The following is a 13,775-nucleotide window of genomic DNA, read 5'->3' on the forward strand; positions in this document are numbered from 1 at the left end:
CTTATGCATGCTTACTCAGATGTAAATCTCCTTGGGTTCAATTGAGTTTACTCCTTAGAAAGTATACACAGGATTGCAGTCCAACTTAACAGCCTGCGGTGTGTTCACCAGTTCCACTGTTCTGTGGGATTTCTTAGGACTGCAGCTGGGCAACGAAATCTTATACATTTGTACTTGGAAAGAAATTCCATTGAGTGCAACTGCAGCACAGCCAAATGAAATAATCTCAAGTATGCATCCTTACAACAAAAAACTGCTGAATAAATAGTTCCTCTTTCTCTCTCGCTCTCTTTTTAATGTATCTTCCAGTATCAGGGTGCAAAGGAATGCAACCTAAGAACATAAGAAGAGGCCCGCTGGATCTAGTCCACCTTCCTGAATCTCACAGTGGCCCAGCAGAAGCTTCAGGGAGCACATAAGACCATAAAGAGACCTGCATCCTGGTGCCCTTCCTTGCATCTGGAATTCTGAGGAAACCTGTCCAATAGGTTGGTGTCTCATGATCTTGCCTAGGGAAAATCAAAGAGATGGATGGATGGATTTAGGGGACATCCACTAAAATTGAGTGTTGGGAGAGTTGGAGGACAGACAAAAGAAAATATTTCTTTACTCGGTGTGTAGGTGGTCTGTGGAACTCCTTGCCACAGGATGTGGTGATGGCATCTGGCCTGGATGCCTTTAAAAGGGGATTGGACAAATTTCTGGAGGAAAAGTCCACCACAGGTTACAAGCCGTGGTGGGTAAGTGCAACCTCCTGATTTCAGAAGTGGGCTACCTCAGAATGCCAGATGAAAGGGAGGGCACCAAGATGCAGGTCTCCTGTTGTCCTGTGTACTGCCTGAGGCATTTGGTGGGCCACTGTGAGATACAGGAAACTGGACTAGCTGGGCCTATGGCCTGATCAAGAGGAGCTGTTCTTATGTTCTTAAGATGTGTGGTGTCTTTGAAAAGCACTGCTGCTGTGTGAGACGCACAAGCATTCACAACCTATGTGCAAAAGCACATAGGTTGCGAGTCCTTCGAAAAGCACTGCCGCCATGTGAGGCGCACAAGCACACACAACCCATTCGCAAGAGCATGTGGGTTGTGAGTGCTTGTGCGCCTTGCACAGCGACAGTGCTTTTCAAAGGACTCTGGTGGGGAGGCTCTGCCTCTTTTGCCTCCACACCCACTGTAAATTCGAGGCAGGCAGTGTTGTGATGGGGCTAGACCTCAAGCCCATCCCCTTGTTCCAGGCCAAGCGCCCAGCTCCTGGCCCCGACCCTGTCCGGGCTGCAGGAGGCACACGCGCTCCGGGCGCGCTCAGCTCGGGCTGCAGCCAGCCAGCGAGCAGCAGGCTGTCCCGAGTGTGCAGCGTGTGGCCGCCCGCCAGCCAGTGACGCGCCTGTTGCCATGGGACGCGCGCCGCCCCTATAAATTAGCGAGCGGAGGAACTTTCCCAAGTCAGAGACTTGACTTTGGGAGCGGGAGCCAGATGGTCCGCAGGACGAGCCGCCCGCAGCCAGCCCGCAGCAGCAGTGAGGTCCAGCCGTGCTCGCCCTGACGCCGCGGGGAGGGCAGCCGCGCAGGGCCGGGAAGGCAGCAAGGAGGCTCGCCTCGACTGAGCGGCCAGAAGGAGCCGGTGCGCGCGCGAGTCCGGAGGCTTCGGGGGGAGCCCGGCGCCGAGACCCCCCTGCCGCCGCCGCCCTCCCTCCCGCGTTCATGCAACGCCTGGTGACCTGGGACCAGGCATGCCTCCCCATCCAGCCGCCGGCCTTTAAATCCATGGAAGTGGCCAACTTCTACTACGAGGCGGACTGTCTGGCTGCGCTGAGCAAGCTGCACCCGCGGGTGGCGGGGGGCCGCGCCCTGACCGAGCTCAGCGTGGGGGACCACGAGCGCGCCATCGACTTCAGCCCTTACCTGGAGCAGCACCAGCAGGCGCCGCAGCAGCAGCACCAGCAGCAGCAGCCGCCGCCTCCTTCCGCGGCAGCAGGGGGCAACTTTGAGCCTGCGTGCGGCGGCGGCGGCCAAGATTTCCTCTCCGACCTCTTCTCCGAGCAGGACTATAAAGGCGGCAGCAAGAAGCAGCCGCCGCAGCCCGACTACGCGTACATTAGCCTGGGCGGCAGGCACAGCCACAAGGCCGCGCCGCTGCTGGGCTGCTTCCCGCCGCAGATGGTGGAGACCAAGGTGGAGCCGGTCTTTGAGCACCTGGACTCGTGCAAGGGGCCCCGCAAGGAGGACGGCGGCGGGGGGGCCGGGCCGGGCCTGGGGGGCATGAGCTCGCCCTACGGCAGCACGGCGCGCTCCTACCTGGGCTACCAGTCCGTGCCCAGCGGCAGCAGCGGCAACCTCTCCACGGCGTCCTCCTCTAGCCCGCCGGGGACCCCCAACCCGTCCGATTCCTCGAAGTCGGCCTCGGCCGGGGGAGGAGGAGGAGGCAGCGGCGGCGCCTACCCGGCAGGCCCCGGCGGCGGAGGCAAGAACAAGTCCAAGAAGTGCGTGGACAAGCACAGCGACGAGTACAAGATCCGGCGCGAGAGGAACAACATCGCCGTGCGCAAGAGCCGCGACAAAGCCAAGATGCGCAACCTGGAGACGCAGCACAAGGTCTTGGAACTGACGGCCGAGAACGAGCGGCTGCAGAAGAAGGTGGAGCAGCTCTCCCGGGAGCTCAGCACCCTCCGGAACTTGTTCAAACAGCTGCCCGAGCCGCTCCTCGCCTCGTCCGGACACTGCTAGCCCCCGCTGCGCGCGGCCGCTGGAGCCGCGCTCTGTGGTTTGGGCGGGGGGCGCGTGAGGGGAAGGGCGGAACGTGGGAGGACAGATGGAGAGGGGAGGGGAGATCTGGGGGTGCTGCTGCTCCCCGTCCGTCCAGATCGGGGGAGAGGCCACGGGTTGCCCCGTGTTCCATTTGCCATATTCTATTTGCCTTTCTGATGGTGATGAAGATGGGGGCGTAGCCTGTTCCCTATCCAGCTCTCTGTGCTGTGTACAACTCCTTCGGCTGGCGGGGGGAGTAGTCTCCATTGATCTCTGCAGTTCTCATGGAGGAATGGGGGGGGAGTCTCCACTGACCTCTGCAACTCTCATGGAGGAATCGTTATATATAGATATATATATATATTTTTTTTTTCAAACTGTATTATTATTATTATTTTTTCTAAGAAAATGTGACACCAAACCCAACAAACCACTTAAGAATCTCCGATCTGGTATCCCTGCAGGGTTACTCCCCCCTTCCCCCCTTTTTTTTGCGGGTTGAATGCTAGTGTTATTTAAGAAGACAAAGAAAAGAGATTAAAAAGTAGAGCGAAAGGGAGAGAAAGAGTCCGGAGTGATGCAATCTTTTTAAACATGGCTGGGAAAGCTGGCTACACATGATGCAACCTCGTGTAACTGTCAGTCATGGATTGAGTAATCTGTTAAAGATTTTCCTACAGTTTTTTTTTTTAATTATAAAGAATGATCTATTTCTATAAGGAAAAAAAGACATATGTATATTTTGGGATCTATGCATTCTTGCTACATATAAAGCATTAATGAACAATTTTAATAAAACTTTATTGCTAGGAGGGAAAATGAGAGCTTGTTTCTTTAAGGGGCTTGTCAAACTGATGTTTTGCTTTGGGGGTGCTGATGGTTCTGATTCTGAACTATTAAAATCAGTAGGAGTTTTGCCATAAACTTTAACAGGGTATAGATTACTCTCATGGGGTCTAAGGCTGCCAGGGGTCTAATTTGTCCCATGGGTCTCAGGCTGACAAATCAAGGGATTTGTCATTTAGGTTTTCTTAATCTGTGGGGAAAAATCCAAGAGACAAGTACCAGTTAAATGAACAGTAACTTCTCTGATTTCTCTGTGTTCGCTCATGAAGAGACTCTTGATTTATGTGGATTATTGCCAAGTTGGTGGAGATATTAGGAATGAGAGAGGCAAAGTCTGAGAGGGTTAAAGAAAGTATCTTGATGGGACTGTTGATTTAAACACTTATCTGCTTGGTCTGATGAGCTAGTATTTCTGATCCTTTTACCTTATCACTTGGGGGGAGACTAAAAACTATAGTTTTATCTGCCATGGAACTAGCATGATTCCATTAGTTTTATTTGACATGGAACAGTTAAGCTTAGGTTGGAACAAGTCTTTCTGAGGATCTGTCTGGTAAACTTTTCTACAGGATGAGTACGCAGTGTACCTTCCCTCAACAGTTTTTATAGTGTCCACAACTTTCTTAGAATCCCAAGAATCTTACAGTTTCAATCTTAAACATGTTTATTCAGAAGGGTATCTCATGGAGTTCCGTTTGGTTTACTCCCTTGTAACTGCACTTAGGGTTGCCCTGCTGGTTTTTTAAAGCAGAAGATAAGCAAGTATCTTACAGCACAAACTTACACACACTTACTGTGTTTAGTAGGGCTTGCTCCCAGGATTGTGTCTAGGCTCCCAGTGTGTCTAGGATTGCAGCCGGGAGTCTCATTGATGCTGATATGGTTGAAAATGTGACTGCTTAGGTGGGCTCAAACTTTATAAAACAGGTGCCAAGTAAGGCTTTCAAATTAAGTTGTTCATATTAAAAAAAAATGCATACTTTTGAAGAGGTTATTTTAGTATCCTTAGATATGAGTTGAACAGAAAGAAGAGATTGCAGAAGATGTGAACTATGTCCCCCAGCTTAACATCTACCATATTAAAGTAAATTAGATTCAAATTGTGTTAATTGTCAGTAACAAAAATAAGGCAATTAGCCTAGCCTTTGGCTCATTACAGGTTTCCAGGATTGTCTTTACTTTGCTCTTTCAGCATGCTTGACCTTATTCCAGCGTTTCACCTTCTGTCAGTTCTGTTTCATTTTAGTAGGGCATGTCTTATGTATGTCGTGGGGTTTTATAGTGAGACAGACTGCAGCCAGAGTAGAAAGGGTTGCACACAAACATACGCATGCAAGCCAAAGTTAGTTGTGAATGCTCGCTAAGTGATAGGGCGAGAGATTTCTCAAGACCTGGAAGCGGAACATTCCTGGCCTTCCATAGTTTGCTCTTGCGTCTGTGTTGCTTGTAAAATGTTAACAGTGCCTGGAGTTGATTATGTGTGTGTATGTGGAGGGCTGCTGGGTAAAGGATCTGGACTTACTCAGCATTTTCCGACATAGGTCTTTTTTTAAGCACTTCCAGCTTCTAAACCTTGATCTCCAAAGCCCCCAGCAATAACTTTCTTTAACCCTGCCCTTCCTGGCTGCACTTCACAGTGGTTTTACTTAAAGGCAGCAGCTGACCTAGAATTACTCTAATGTATTTCCCCTTAAGGGAAAAAAGACGCACCTCCTAATTTGGTGCTTGCTGATGAAACAGTGTATTATGCTAGCAACAGATATGGCTTTATGGAATAATTGCCTTCTGCGTTTACCTCCGGAGCTCCAGAACTGAGGCACTGTCATATTCTGGGTCAGAATCCCAGTAACCTCCAGTTGGACCCATCTTGCTGTGTTGTGGCCTCTGTAGTCCTTTGCTCAGAGGTTTGCCCAATAATGAAAGATTAGGTAAAATATCTTCGGCCACTGACCAGATTATGTGCAGGTAAGGGTATTTTCTAGTAAGTGTTTCTACAAGTGAGTGGGAATTTTTCCAGTCAGTTGCTTGGGACAGGATCAGAGCAAAAACCACTGGGTAGAGGTTTGAGTAGATAAATAGAGACTTACATGTGATCGTGCTGGAATGTGCTGGAATCCCTAGCATGTATTCACTGCTGAAACAGAGACGCCTGCGTTGGCTCGGTCATGTTGTGAGAATGGATGATGGCTAGATCCCAAAGGATCTCCTCCATGGAGAACTCGTGCAAGGAAAGCGCCCTTCAGGTAGACCACAGCTGCGATACAAGGACATCTGCAAGAGGGATCTGAAGGCCTTGGGAGTGGACTTCAACAAGTGGGAAACCCTGGCCTCTGAGCGGCCCGCTTGGAGGCAGGCTGTGCAGCATGGCCTTTCCCAGTTTGAAGAGACACTTGGCCAACAGTCTGAGGCAGAGGCAAAGAAGGAAGGCCCATAGCTAGGGAGACAGACCAGGGACAGACTGTACTTGCTGCCGATGTGGAAAGGATTGTCACTCCCGAATCGGCCTTTTCAGCCACACTAGACGCTGTTCAAGAACCACCATTCAGAGCACGATACCATAGTCTTTCGAGACTGAAGGTTGCCAACATGACATGTGATCTAATAAATCCCTTTGCGAGGTACAATGACATTTTCTCCTCCCCAAGGCATCTGGTGGACCACTGTGAGATACAGGAAGTTGGACCAGATGGGCCTTTGGCCTGATCCCATGAAATTCTTCTTATATTCTGATTTGCCAGTGTGGCTTATTTTATTCAGTACAAAATGTTGATTTCAATCATTGTCATCTAAGGCATTAGTATTCTTAAACTGCAATCTTGTGCACACTAGCTCAGGATAAGTTCCATTCCCCTGGGACAGTCTAGACTTCTGCGTAAACGTGAACAGGATCAGCTTGTTAATCTTTCAAATGCGAAGGTCCATCACAAAATATGTATTGCCACAGTGCAAAACACTGTAAGAGGTTAGATTCTTATGACATAGTTTGGTGTCAGATTGTGTGTTGGATTTCATACAATTTTGACTGTTTCCACTGTTTATCTCCACAGTTCTTCCAGTGCTGACCGATTTGCTATAAAATGCAGGCCACAATCTTGAGAGCCACACAACTAGTTCTGTGTGCCCAGTGGGGCTTTAAGACCTGTATTTCTAGAATGGTAGCCCCCTGTGCAGCATAGCTAAAGCAGTTAACAATATCACTTGAAGATCTGCTATTCTAAGAATGGAGTGAGAAAACAAAAGTCCCTTGTGGTGTGCAGGAGCCTTTGTGTATGGCCTATAGCAGTTTTGTGGATTGTGGCTTTAGGTAAGCCTTGTCAAAATTGGTAGGACCAGGATCCAAAGTGCTATTTTAGAGGCCAAGGTTCTGCATACATCTCTCCCCACCCCTTTCTACATAGCAAACCACCATGCTATATGACAGCTTTTGCAATGCTCCCTTCCCCCTCCTCCCTCAAAAATAGCTGATTGTGTGACCTGTGGTATGGGAGACTTGTTCAGGAGTCAAGATGTAGAAGCCTAAAGCATCCCTTTATAATTGTATGGTTCTTTGAGAAATTTTACTGTTAATTTTGACAAGCATTTCCATGATAAATCATTTCAAAAAGGAGTTCTGATCTGTTGTTTAAAAGTTCAGAATCAGGGACACACTTGACTCAGGGTGAAGCACTTTTAAGTCCTTTATTTCATTGGGAAAGGTCTACGTAAGCATATGCCTAACCCCTTGAAATTAGAAGGACTTAAAAGTACTTCTCTCTAGCAGGCCGTGTGCCTTATATCCTTAGAATCATCTGAATTTATATTTAATCCTTTTAACGTGCATGCGTCATCATGTATAGAGTTTATCAAACTATGAGATTGCTGTCACACACTCTTTCTTGAAGGACTAATAATATATCACAAAGCACTTACACGATAATTTCACGCTGAGCATAAACGACACCACAAACTTTGATATTCTTGGAACTGAATTTTAACACAGTTCAATCCAAACAAGTACACATCCAATTGAGTAGAAATCTAACCACTGGGCATATTTTTTTTTTAATTTTTCACATTCTTATACAGTCCTTCCTCCAGGGAGCACAGGGTGGTGTACATAGTTCCTTCCCTTCTTTTTGTCCTCACAACAAATCCTGTGAGGTAGGTGGGGCTGAGAGATAGTGACTGGGCCAACGTCACCCAGGAAGTTTTAGCAGGAATTTGAACCTGGATCTCCCAGATCAAAGTCCAACTCCAGAACCTCTACATCATTCTGGCTCTGTCTGCTAAGGCATCTTGTAGGATATGCCTGTCTCAAAACACTGTAGCTAAACTTGTGGTATTTTCAAGTGAATACGTGTGTTGTCTCACTTATATTGAGGCCAAAGATCTTAGATGGCAACTGCACACTGCCAGTTTTAGCTGCGTATGGTTTGTACATTTTAATGTTTTACACTTCTAAACATATGTACAAGCATGTGCGTTTAGGTGCACTATACAAATAGTCTCAGGGAAAAAGTCTCAGGCATAGTGCAGGCAAGCAATGAACAAGGTTGTTTGTTTATTAATCTGTTATATCGCAGCCCCCCCTTTCTTCCATGGAACTCAAGGGAGCATACGTGGGCTTACCAGGCCATCTCTCATTCCAGCACTTACCAAACCTAGATCTTCATAGCTTGAGCAAGGTTGTTATAGCATCTGTGTTCAGGCTGGTTGATCTGTCTAAAGTTATAATGTTCCAGGTTTCTCTTTTGCATTGAGGTTAATAATAATAATTAATAATAAATAAAAAGACCCTGTGTATATGTGTGTGGGTGTGTGAGAAGCCTTGTTGTTGTTGTTCTCTATGGTTGACAATCAGCACGCACTCCAGGGAAGGTCTGTAGCTCACTGGTAGAGGCACATACTTTGCAGGCAGGTTCAGTCCCTAGCATCTCATGAAATACTGGGAAAGACCCCTGTCTAAAGGCCACTGCCAGGCAGAACAGAGATACTGAACTAGATGGACCTATGAGTCAACTCAGTACAATTCATATGTTCAAAAGCCATTACCACTTCAGAACAAAATTAGTTTGAATCTGCTAAATATCAGCTGCACTAGAAAGAGACTTGGAACCCACTTTAATAAATGAACATATAATTTAAGAATCCAAGGGCAGAATTTTATATGTTTTCAGTGGTGTTTTTTTTTTTTGGGGGGGGGGGGAGGATGTTTTCTGATTTTATTATCAATCTTGCAGTTTTAGGGTTTTTTAAAAGACATCCCCCTCCTCCAAAAAACACAAAGTCAGAATGAAACAGCAAGGGTTAGAATTCCTATGTGGCTTCTTTCGTATTAAAAAGTCCATGCAATGTATTCCAGTTAAAAACAAAACAAAACATTTTGAAGCGCTCTGGTTACCATAAGACACCAGCAACTAATACATGGAGTCTCTTTTGCAACATCATCCAAGTTAGGACACATCCCAAACCATCAAGTTAGGTGAGAAGGGGGCAGGGATTTATGTTCCCAAATGGATCACAGGGGTAGGAGCGACCTGTGCCCAGTTGTTATGGGCTGTGTGTATTGAGCCACACAAAATCACGCCACAACAATATTAGGTATGCCTCAGGGCATGGGGTTGGACAGTCCTTCATGCCTCTTAGAAGAGCATCCAGTCTTGAGGGCCAGAGCTTGACCTCAAATGAACATTGGCCCTGGTCAGACCACAGGGAAGGTTTGAACAAAGTTGGCTGTGACTAGCGGGGCTAGATCATTGTGGGACAGCTCATGCCCAGTGTGTTTGGGCATATATGTATGAGCGTAATCAAGCCTGGAGAAACCTGGTAATGTTCAACTAGATCATGTTGCTTAGGTGCTTCCTGGTGCCACAACTATAGGAACCAGTAACCAATGCTTGTTAATCATGCCAACCACCTTTCGTCCAGCTCCTGGGATATAGCCTGGTGAATCAGAACTCCCTCTTCCCTGGTAAGGATGATGGCTTAAATAAACATACCCAGTGGTATAGCTAGATGGGGTGCAAAGCACTAAGTTTTGCAGGCGCCTTGCAAGCGGCCCCTCCTCTGTGGAGCCATTCTGGGTGGTGGGAGCAAAATGGAGGCAGAAAACCCAGAATGGCTCCAAAGGGCTGCTTGCATGGCACATTCAGGAACCTGCAAAAGTTAGTTGCCTGTACCCCCTCTAGCTATGCTGCTTAACATGCCTGGCATGAACTGCCCCCTAACTTCACTGGCTAAGTGACTGGTATAGTGCATAACTGTGCTTCATGAGCCATGTGCAAAGAGTGCTGGATTGTACTTTTATTACAATATGTAGAAATGTATTTATTTCACAGATGTGTACGGCACCTCATTTTAGAGTTAAAACATCTCAAGGTGGCATACAAAAATGTAGATAAAATAGCTCCATTTGTAATGACACACACACACACACACACACACACACACACACACACACACACACAAAGATCTTGTTGGCATGCTTAAGCCCCTTGAAACCAATGGATTTAAAAAGCCACTCAAACTTGTAGCCAAATGCCACAATCTTGTACACAATTACTTGGGAGTAAATGACTGGTGAGTTAATAGGATTTGTTAATAGGACCGACTAAAATGGGTATGGGAGTGCATAGGAATGAACAGATCATTGGAATCTGACCAACATATGGGAATTTAGAGACATTCTGAAGCCATTGCATGAAAGGAAGCAACAATCTGGGGTCAGGGGAGATGGGGGACTGAATTCACACATAGGATTTTCCTTCACTTCTGGAAAGCTGCAACAACCTCAGAGTCTGAAGAAGAGTCTGTCTTCCCTTTCCATTTTTGCAGAGTTCCGGTAAGACAAAGTAGAAGATATGCTAGATCAGGAGCGGACAAACTGTGGCTCAGGAGCTACATAGGCTCTTTGACGCATAATGTGCAGCTCTCAGAAATATATTGACTGAACTCCTTTTTGCATCACAATTGATATAAAAGGTGAATAAATTTTCAAGCTTTATAATTTACCAGGTATAAACTCTGAGTTCCTTGAATTAAAATGTAAATTTAATTTTGTGATGAGTAAACATATTTAAGAATTTAAATGCTTCTTAAATATGGCTGCTCTCAAAAGCCTGAAGTTTATCATAGGTATCCCTTATGTTAAGCAAGTTTGGCCACCCCTGTGTGAGATGGAGCGAAGTATTCAGGAACGAGAACACCCAGGTGTGTCCCAAATGAAAAATGTGTGTCTCCATTGAGAAGAGGTATAACTAGGATGGAGCCTGAGGGGCACCTGCTCTGGGTGCTATGCCAAGGTGGGGGCACATGTCTTCCCCTCAGGCTCCACTGGCAGTTTCAAGCCTCCCCCGTCCCTTCTTCAAAAGGGAGCCTCTACAGAAGAGGAATGGGGATGCAAAGCCGCCACAGCCAGTACTCATTCCTGTGGGAGAACCCAGAAGTGACTGCCTCGAACCACAAGCAGCACAAGGCAGTCACTTCTGGGTTCTCCCCAGAGGAGGTGGCTCTGGTAGTTTCTCATCCCCCATTCCTTCTCCTGTGGAGGTTCCACAGGAGAAGGAATGGGAGTGTGAAGCTGCCAGAGTGAGCACCCCATCCTCCAAGGGAGACCCTGGAAGTGACATCATAATGTCACATAATTTGGTGACATCGCTGCCCCGGGCTATGGGAATGGGATGTGCCTGCCTATCACAGCAAACATTTCTGTGACAGGTTGGTTTCTTCTTCTCTCACACAAAACACCTTTTTAGAAGCTGTAAAATCCCAGCAAACAGGCAGACACATCCCATTCTGCGTGACAGCTGAAATCAGCCTCCAACTCTTGCTGGGTTGCCAGCATGTCCTTTGACTGCTTTCACATTCTGGAGCCAGCACAGGCAGTGCCTGTGGAATGTTTTGTCCTGAACCACCTGAATGTAAATGCATGTGGTTCGATGGTTGCCAGGAATCCTCAAAGGCTCATGGGACCGTTTCTCAGCCATCTTTGTGGTAAGGGAGAAAAGCATGGGAAAACCAAGGCCCAATTGCTTCTGCAGGGAGCTGTACCAGCATGCAATTACCACAGAAGTGAACTAGGTTAAAAGGTATGCATGTGTGCACCTTGATATAAACAGGGAGGGCCATTCAATTACATAAATGCTTTTCGTTTTGGTTTTGTGTTTTGTTTTTGTTCTGGAGGCAGAGATCTGAGAACAAGCCACTGTGGTTTCACACTACGATCCTCAGTATATTCACATGAAAATAAGAGCACAATCCAAGGCATGTCTACTCAGAAGTAAGCCCCATTGAGTCCAATGGGGCTTACTCCCATGTAGGTGTGTATAGGATTGTAGCCTAAGTCCCACTGCTTCCAATGAGACTTACTTCCAAGTATGGGTACTTACACCCTTACATCCTTAGTTGGCAATGCTATGTGGATTTACTTAGACGTAAGCCTAGTTGAACTCTGTGGGCTGACTATGTGTGGAATTGGGCTGGACCAATATCCCTGAACAGTTGATCTTTTAAAGACAGATGAAGAATTTTTGGGCTTGAAGAATTTTTCACCCAATCATGAAAACACACAACTCCAGGTTCTGTCAAATCACCACCCAGCTCAGTTTTTGCATATCTATGATCAGCACCTGATGTGGGAAATGCACACACAAAGACACACATGTAGCCACACACACCCATAAATCATAGACAAGAATTGACAAGCTTTGAGTGACTGTATATGAAGAAATTGCTCCTCAAGCAAGGAAAGAATTGACAACTGCCTGGTAAATGTGTGTAACATATTTAAACATAGTTGCTTAACTTTTGATTACTGAAAAACTAGGAAGTCATAGAATGGCCAGGCTTACAACTCATCTTTCAAGAGGCTGGTGACTGGGGAGGTGGAGAGCAAGTCCCATCCAATGGACACCACAGAACCAAGAAAGAGTGGCTTGTAGCAGGAGAAAAAAAATGGATGATACAAGGCGCAATCCTATCCTCCCTCCCTCCAATGATGCAGTCATGCCAAAATGGCTTGCACTGAATCTTGTGGGGAGGCAGTTATGCAGGACTCATCTGGGTAAGGGAACAAATGTTCCCATACCCAAGGGTAAACCTCTGAAGCCTGGCTAGGCCTACTCAGTTCTGCACCAGCGAAATCACTCTTGCAAGTCCACATGGGCTTAGGTTGGGGGTTCAGGTCTGGGAAGGAGGCTTGGATTTGGTGGATGCCGCTGCTGTCAAACCAGCCCCCTTCTTGGACCCAGTCTGTCCCCATTCCTGCTTTTGTCACCTCCCCTGTCACCTCCCCTTTCCACCTACCTCCCACACAGAGTACTGCCTGTGGAGGAGTCTGGTTGACCTCCAAAGCTTGCACACTCTCACATAGACAGATGGTACTCCAGTGAAAAATATATTTCTCCTTGCCTGTTTTCTGTCTGGAGAAATCAAAGAGAATTGAAATCCATTATCTGAAAATCCATTATATTTAAATCGACTTGACTTTTCACACACTGCTTTTTTTTAATTGATTAGCTGCATGCTGATTGGCTCTCTGGTTCAGAACTATGAATTGTGAGCCTATCGGAGTGAAGGGGAGTGAGAAAAGAAAGTTGTTGTTAAGGCCAACACCGTGTAATAATTTCTGGCCTCTCTCAACCCCTTCCAAGCAAGCATGGGGACTTGTTTGTTTTCTGCAAATACTTTGGGTTTACCATCTGATTGCAACAGCGGTTCATTAGTAGCAGGACATAGATCATCGGTGTGGCCTCCAAATGACAGTAAAAAAAATCAGGTACCTGACAAATCAATGCTCAAATCTCTGCAGTTTATAACCTTTATCCCCCTCCTACACTTGGCTGCCAGCGATCTGTGACCGCAGAAGTTTTATGAGCCAGATTTATGCATATGCCAGCGAGCTGAAATTAATGTCACAGCGCTGCAATGGGAACATGTTTCTTTGCAACATGATGAAACAATTACTTGGCTGAAATAAAGCAGAAGGGGAATCATATGAATCAAGGAAAGCGTCTGAGCTTGCTCAGGAGACTGAAAGGATGAGGACCTGCTGGCCAACTGACAGAAAAGTTGTTTTGCTTGGTTCTTATTCCTACCTGGAGGTAGGCAGTAGATCAGGGGTATTCTCTGTGACTTTGTTTTCTGTTGGCAAGAATCTTGCTATGGGATGGTGAGGAACATTGGCTCTTTTCATTTTCATCTCAGTT

The 13,775-nt window shown here is 46.7% G+C and overlaps 1 protein-coding gene across 1 annotated transcript; it reads left to right on the top strand.

The window, feature by feature from the left end:
- Positions 1 to 1,300: 1,300 nt before the first annotated feature.
- Positions 1,301 to 3,709, top strand: CEBPB (CCAAT enhancer binding protein beta). Its single transcript, XM_066624789.1, has one exon. It carries the CDS (start codon positions 1,702 to 1,704, stop codon positions 2,722 to 2,724), a length of 1,023 nt encoding a protein of 340 aa, XP_066480886.1. The 5' UTR covers positions 1,301 to 1,701; the 3' UTR covers positions 2,725 to 3,709.
- The last annotated feature ends 10,066 nt before the right edge of the window (positions 3,710 to 13,775 follow it).

Source organism: Tiliqua scincoides, chromosome 4 (genome assembly GCF_035046505.1).
Source record: "Tiliqua scincoides isolate rTilSci1 chromosome 4, rTilSci1.hap2, whole genome shotgun sequence".
NCBI classification, from domain to species: Eukaryota; Metazoa; Chordata; class Lepidosauria; order Squamata; family Scincidae; genus Tiliqua; species Tiliqua scincoides.

Bases quoted from the DNA above. Each gene is read 5' to 3' on its own strand.
- CEBPB (XM_066624789.1), top strand. From the start codon at position 1,702: ATGCAACGCCTGGTGACCTGGGACCAGGCATGCCTCCCCATCCAGCCG.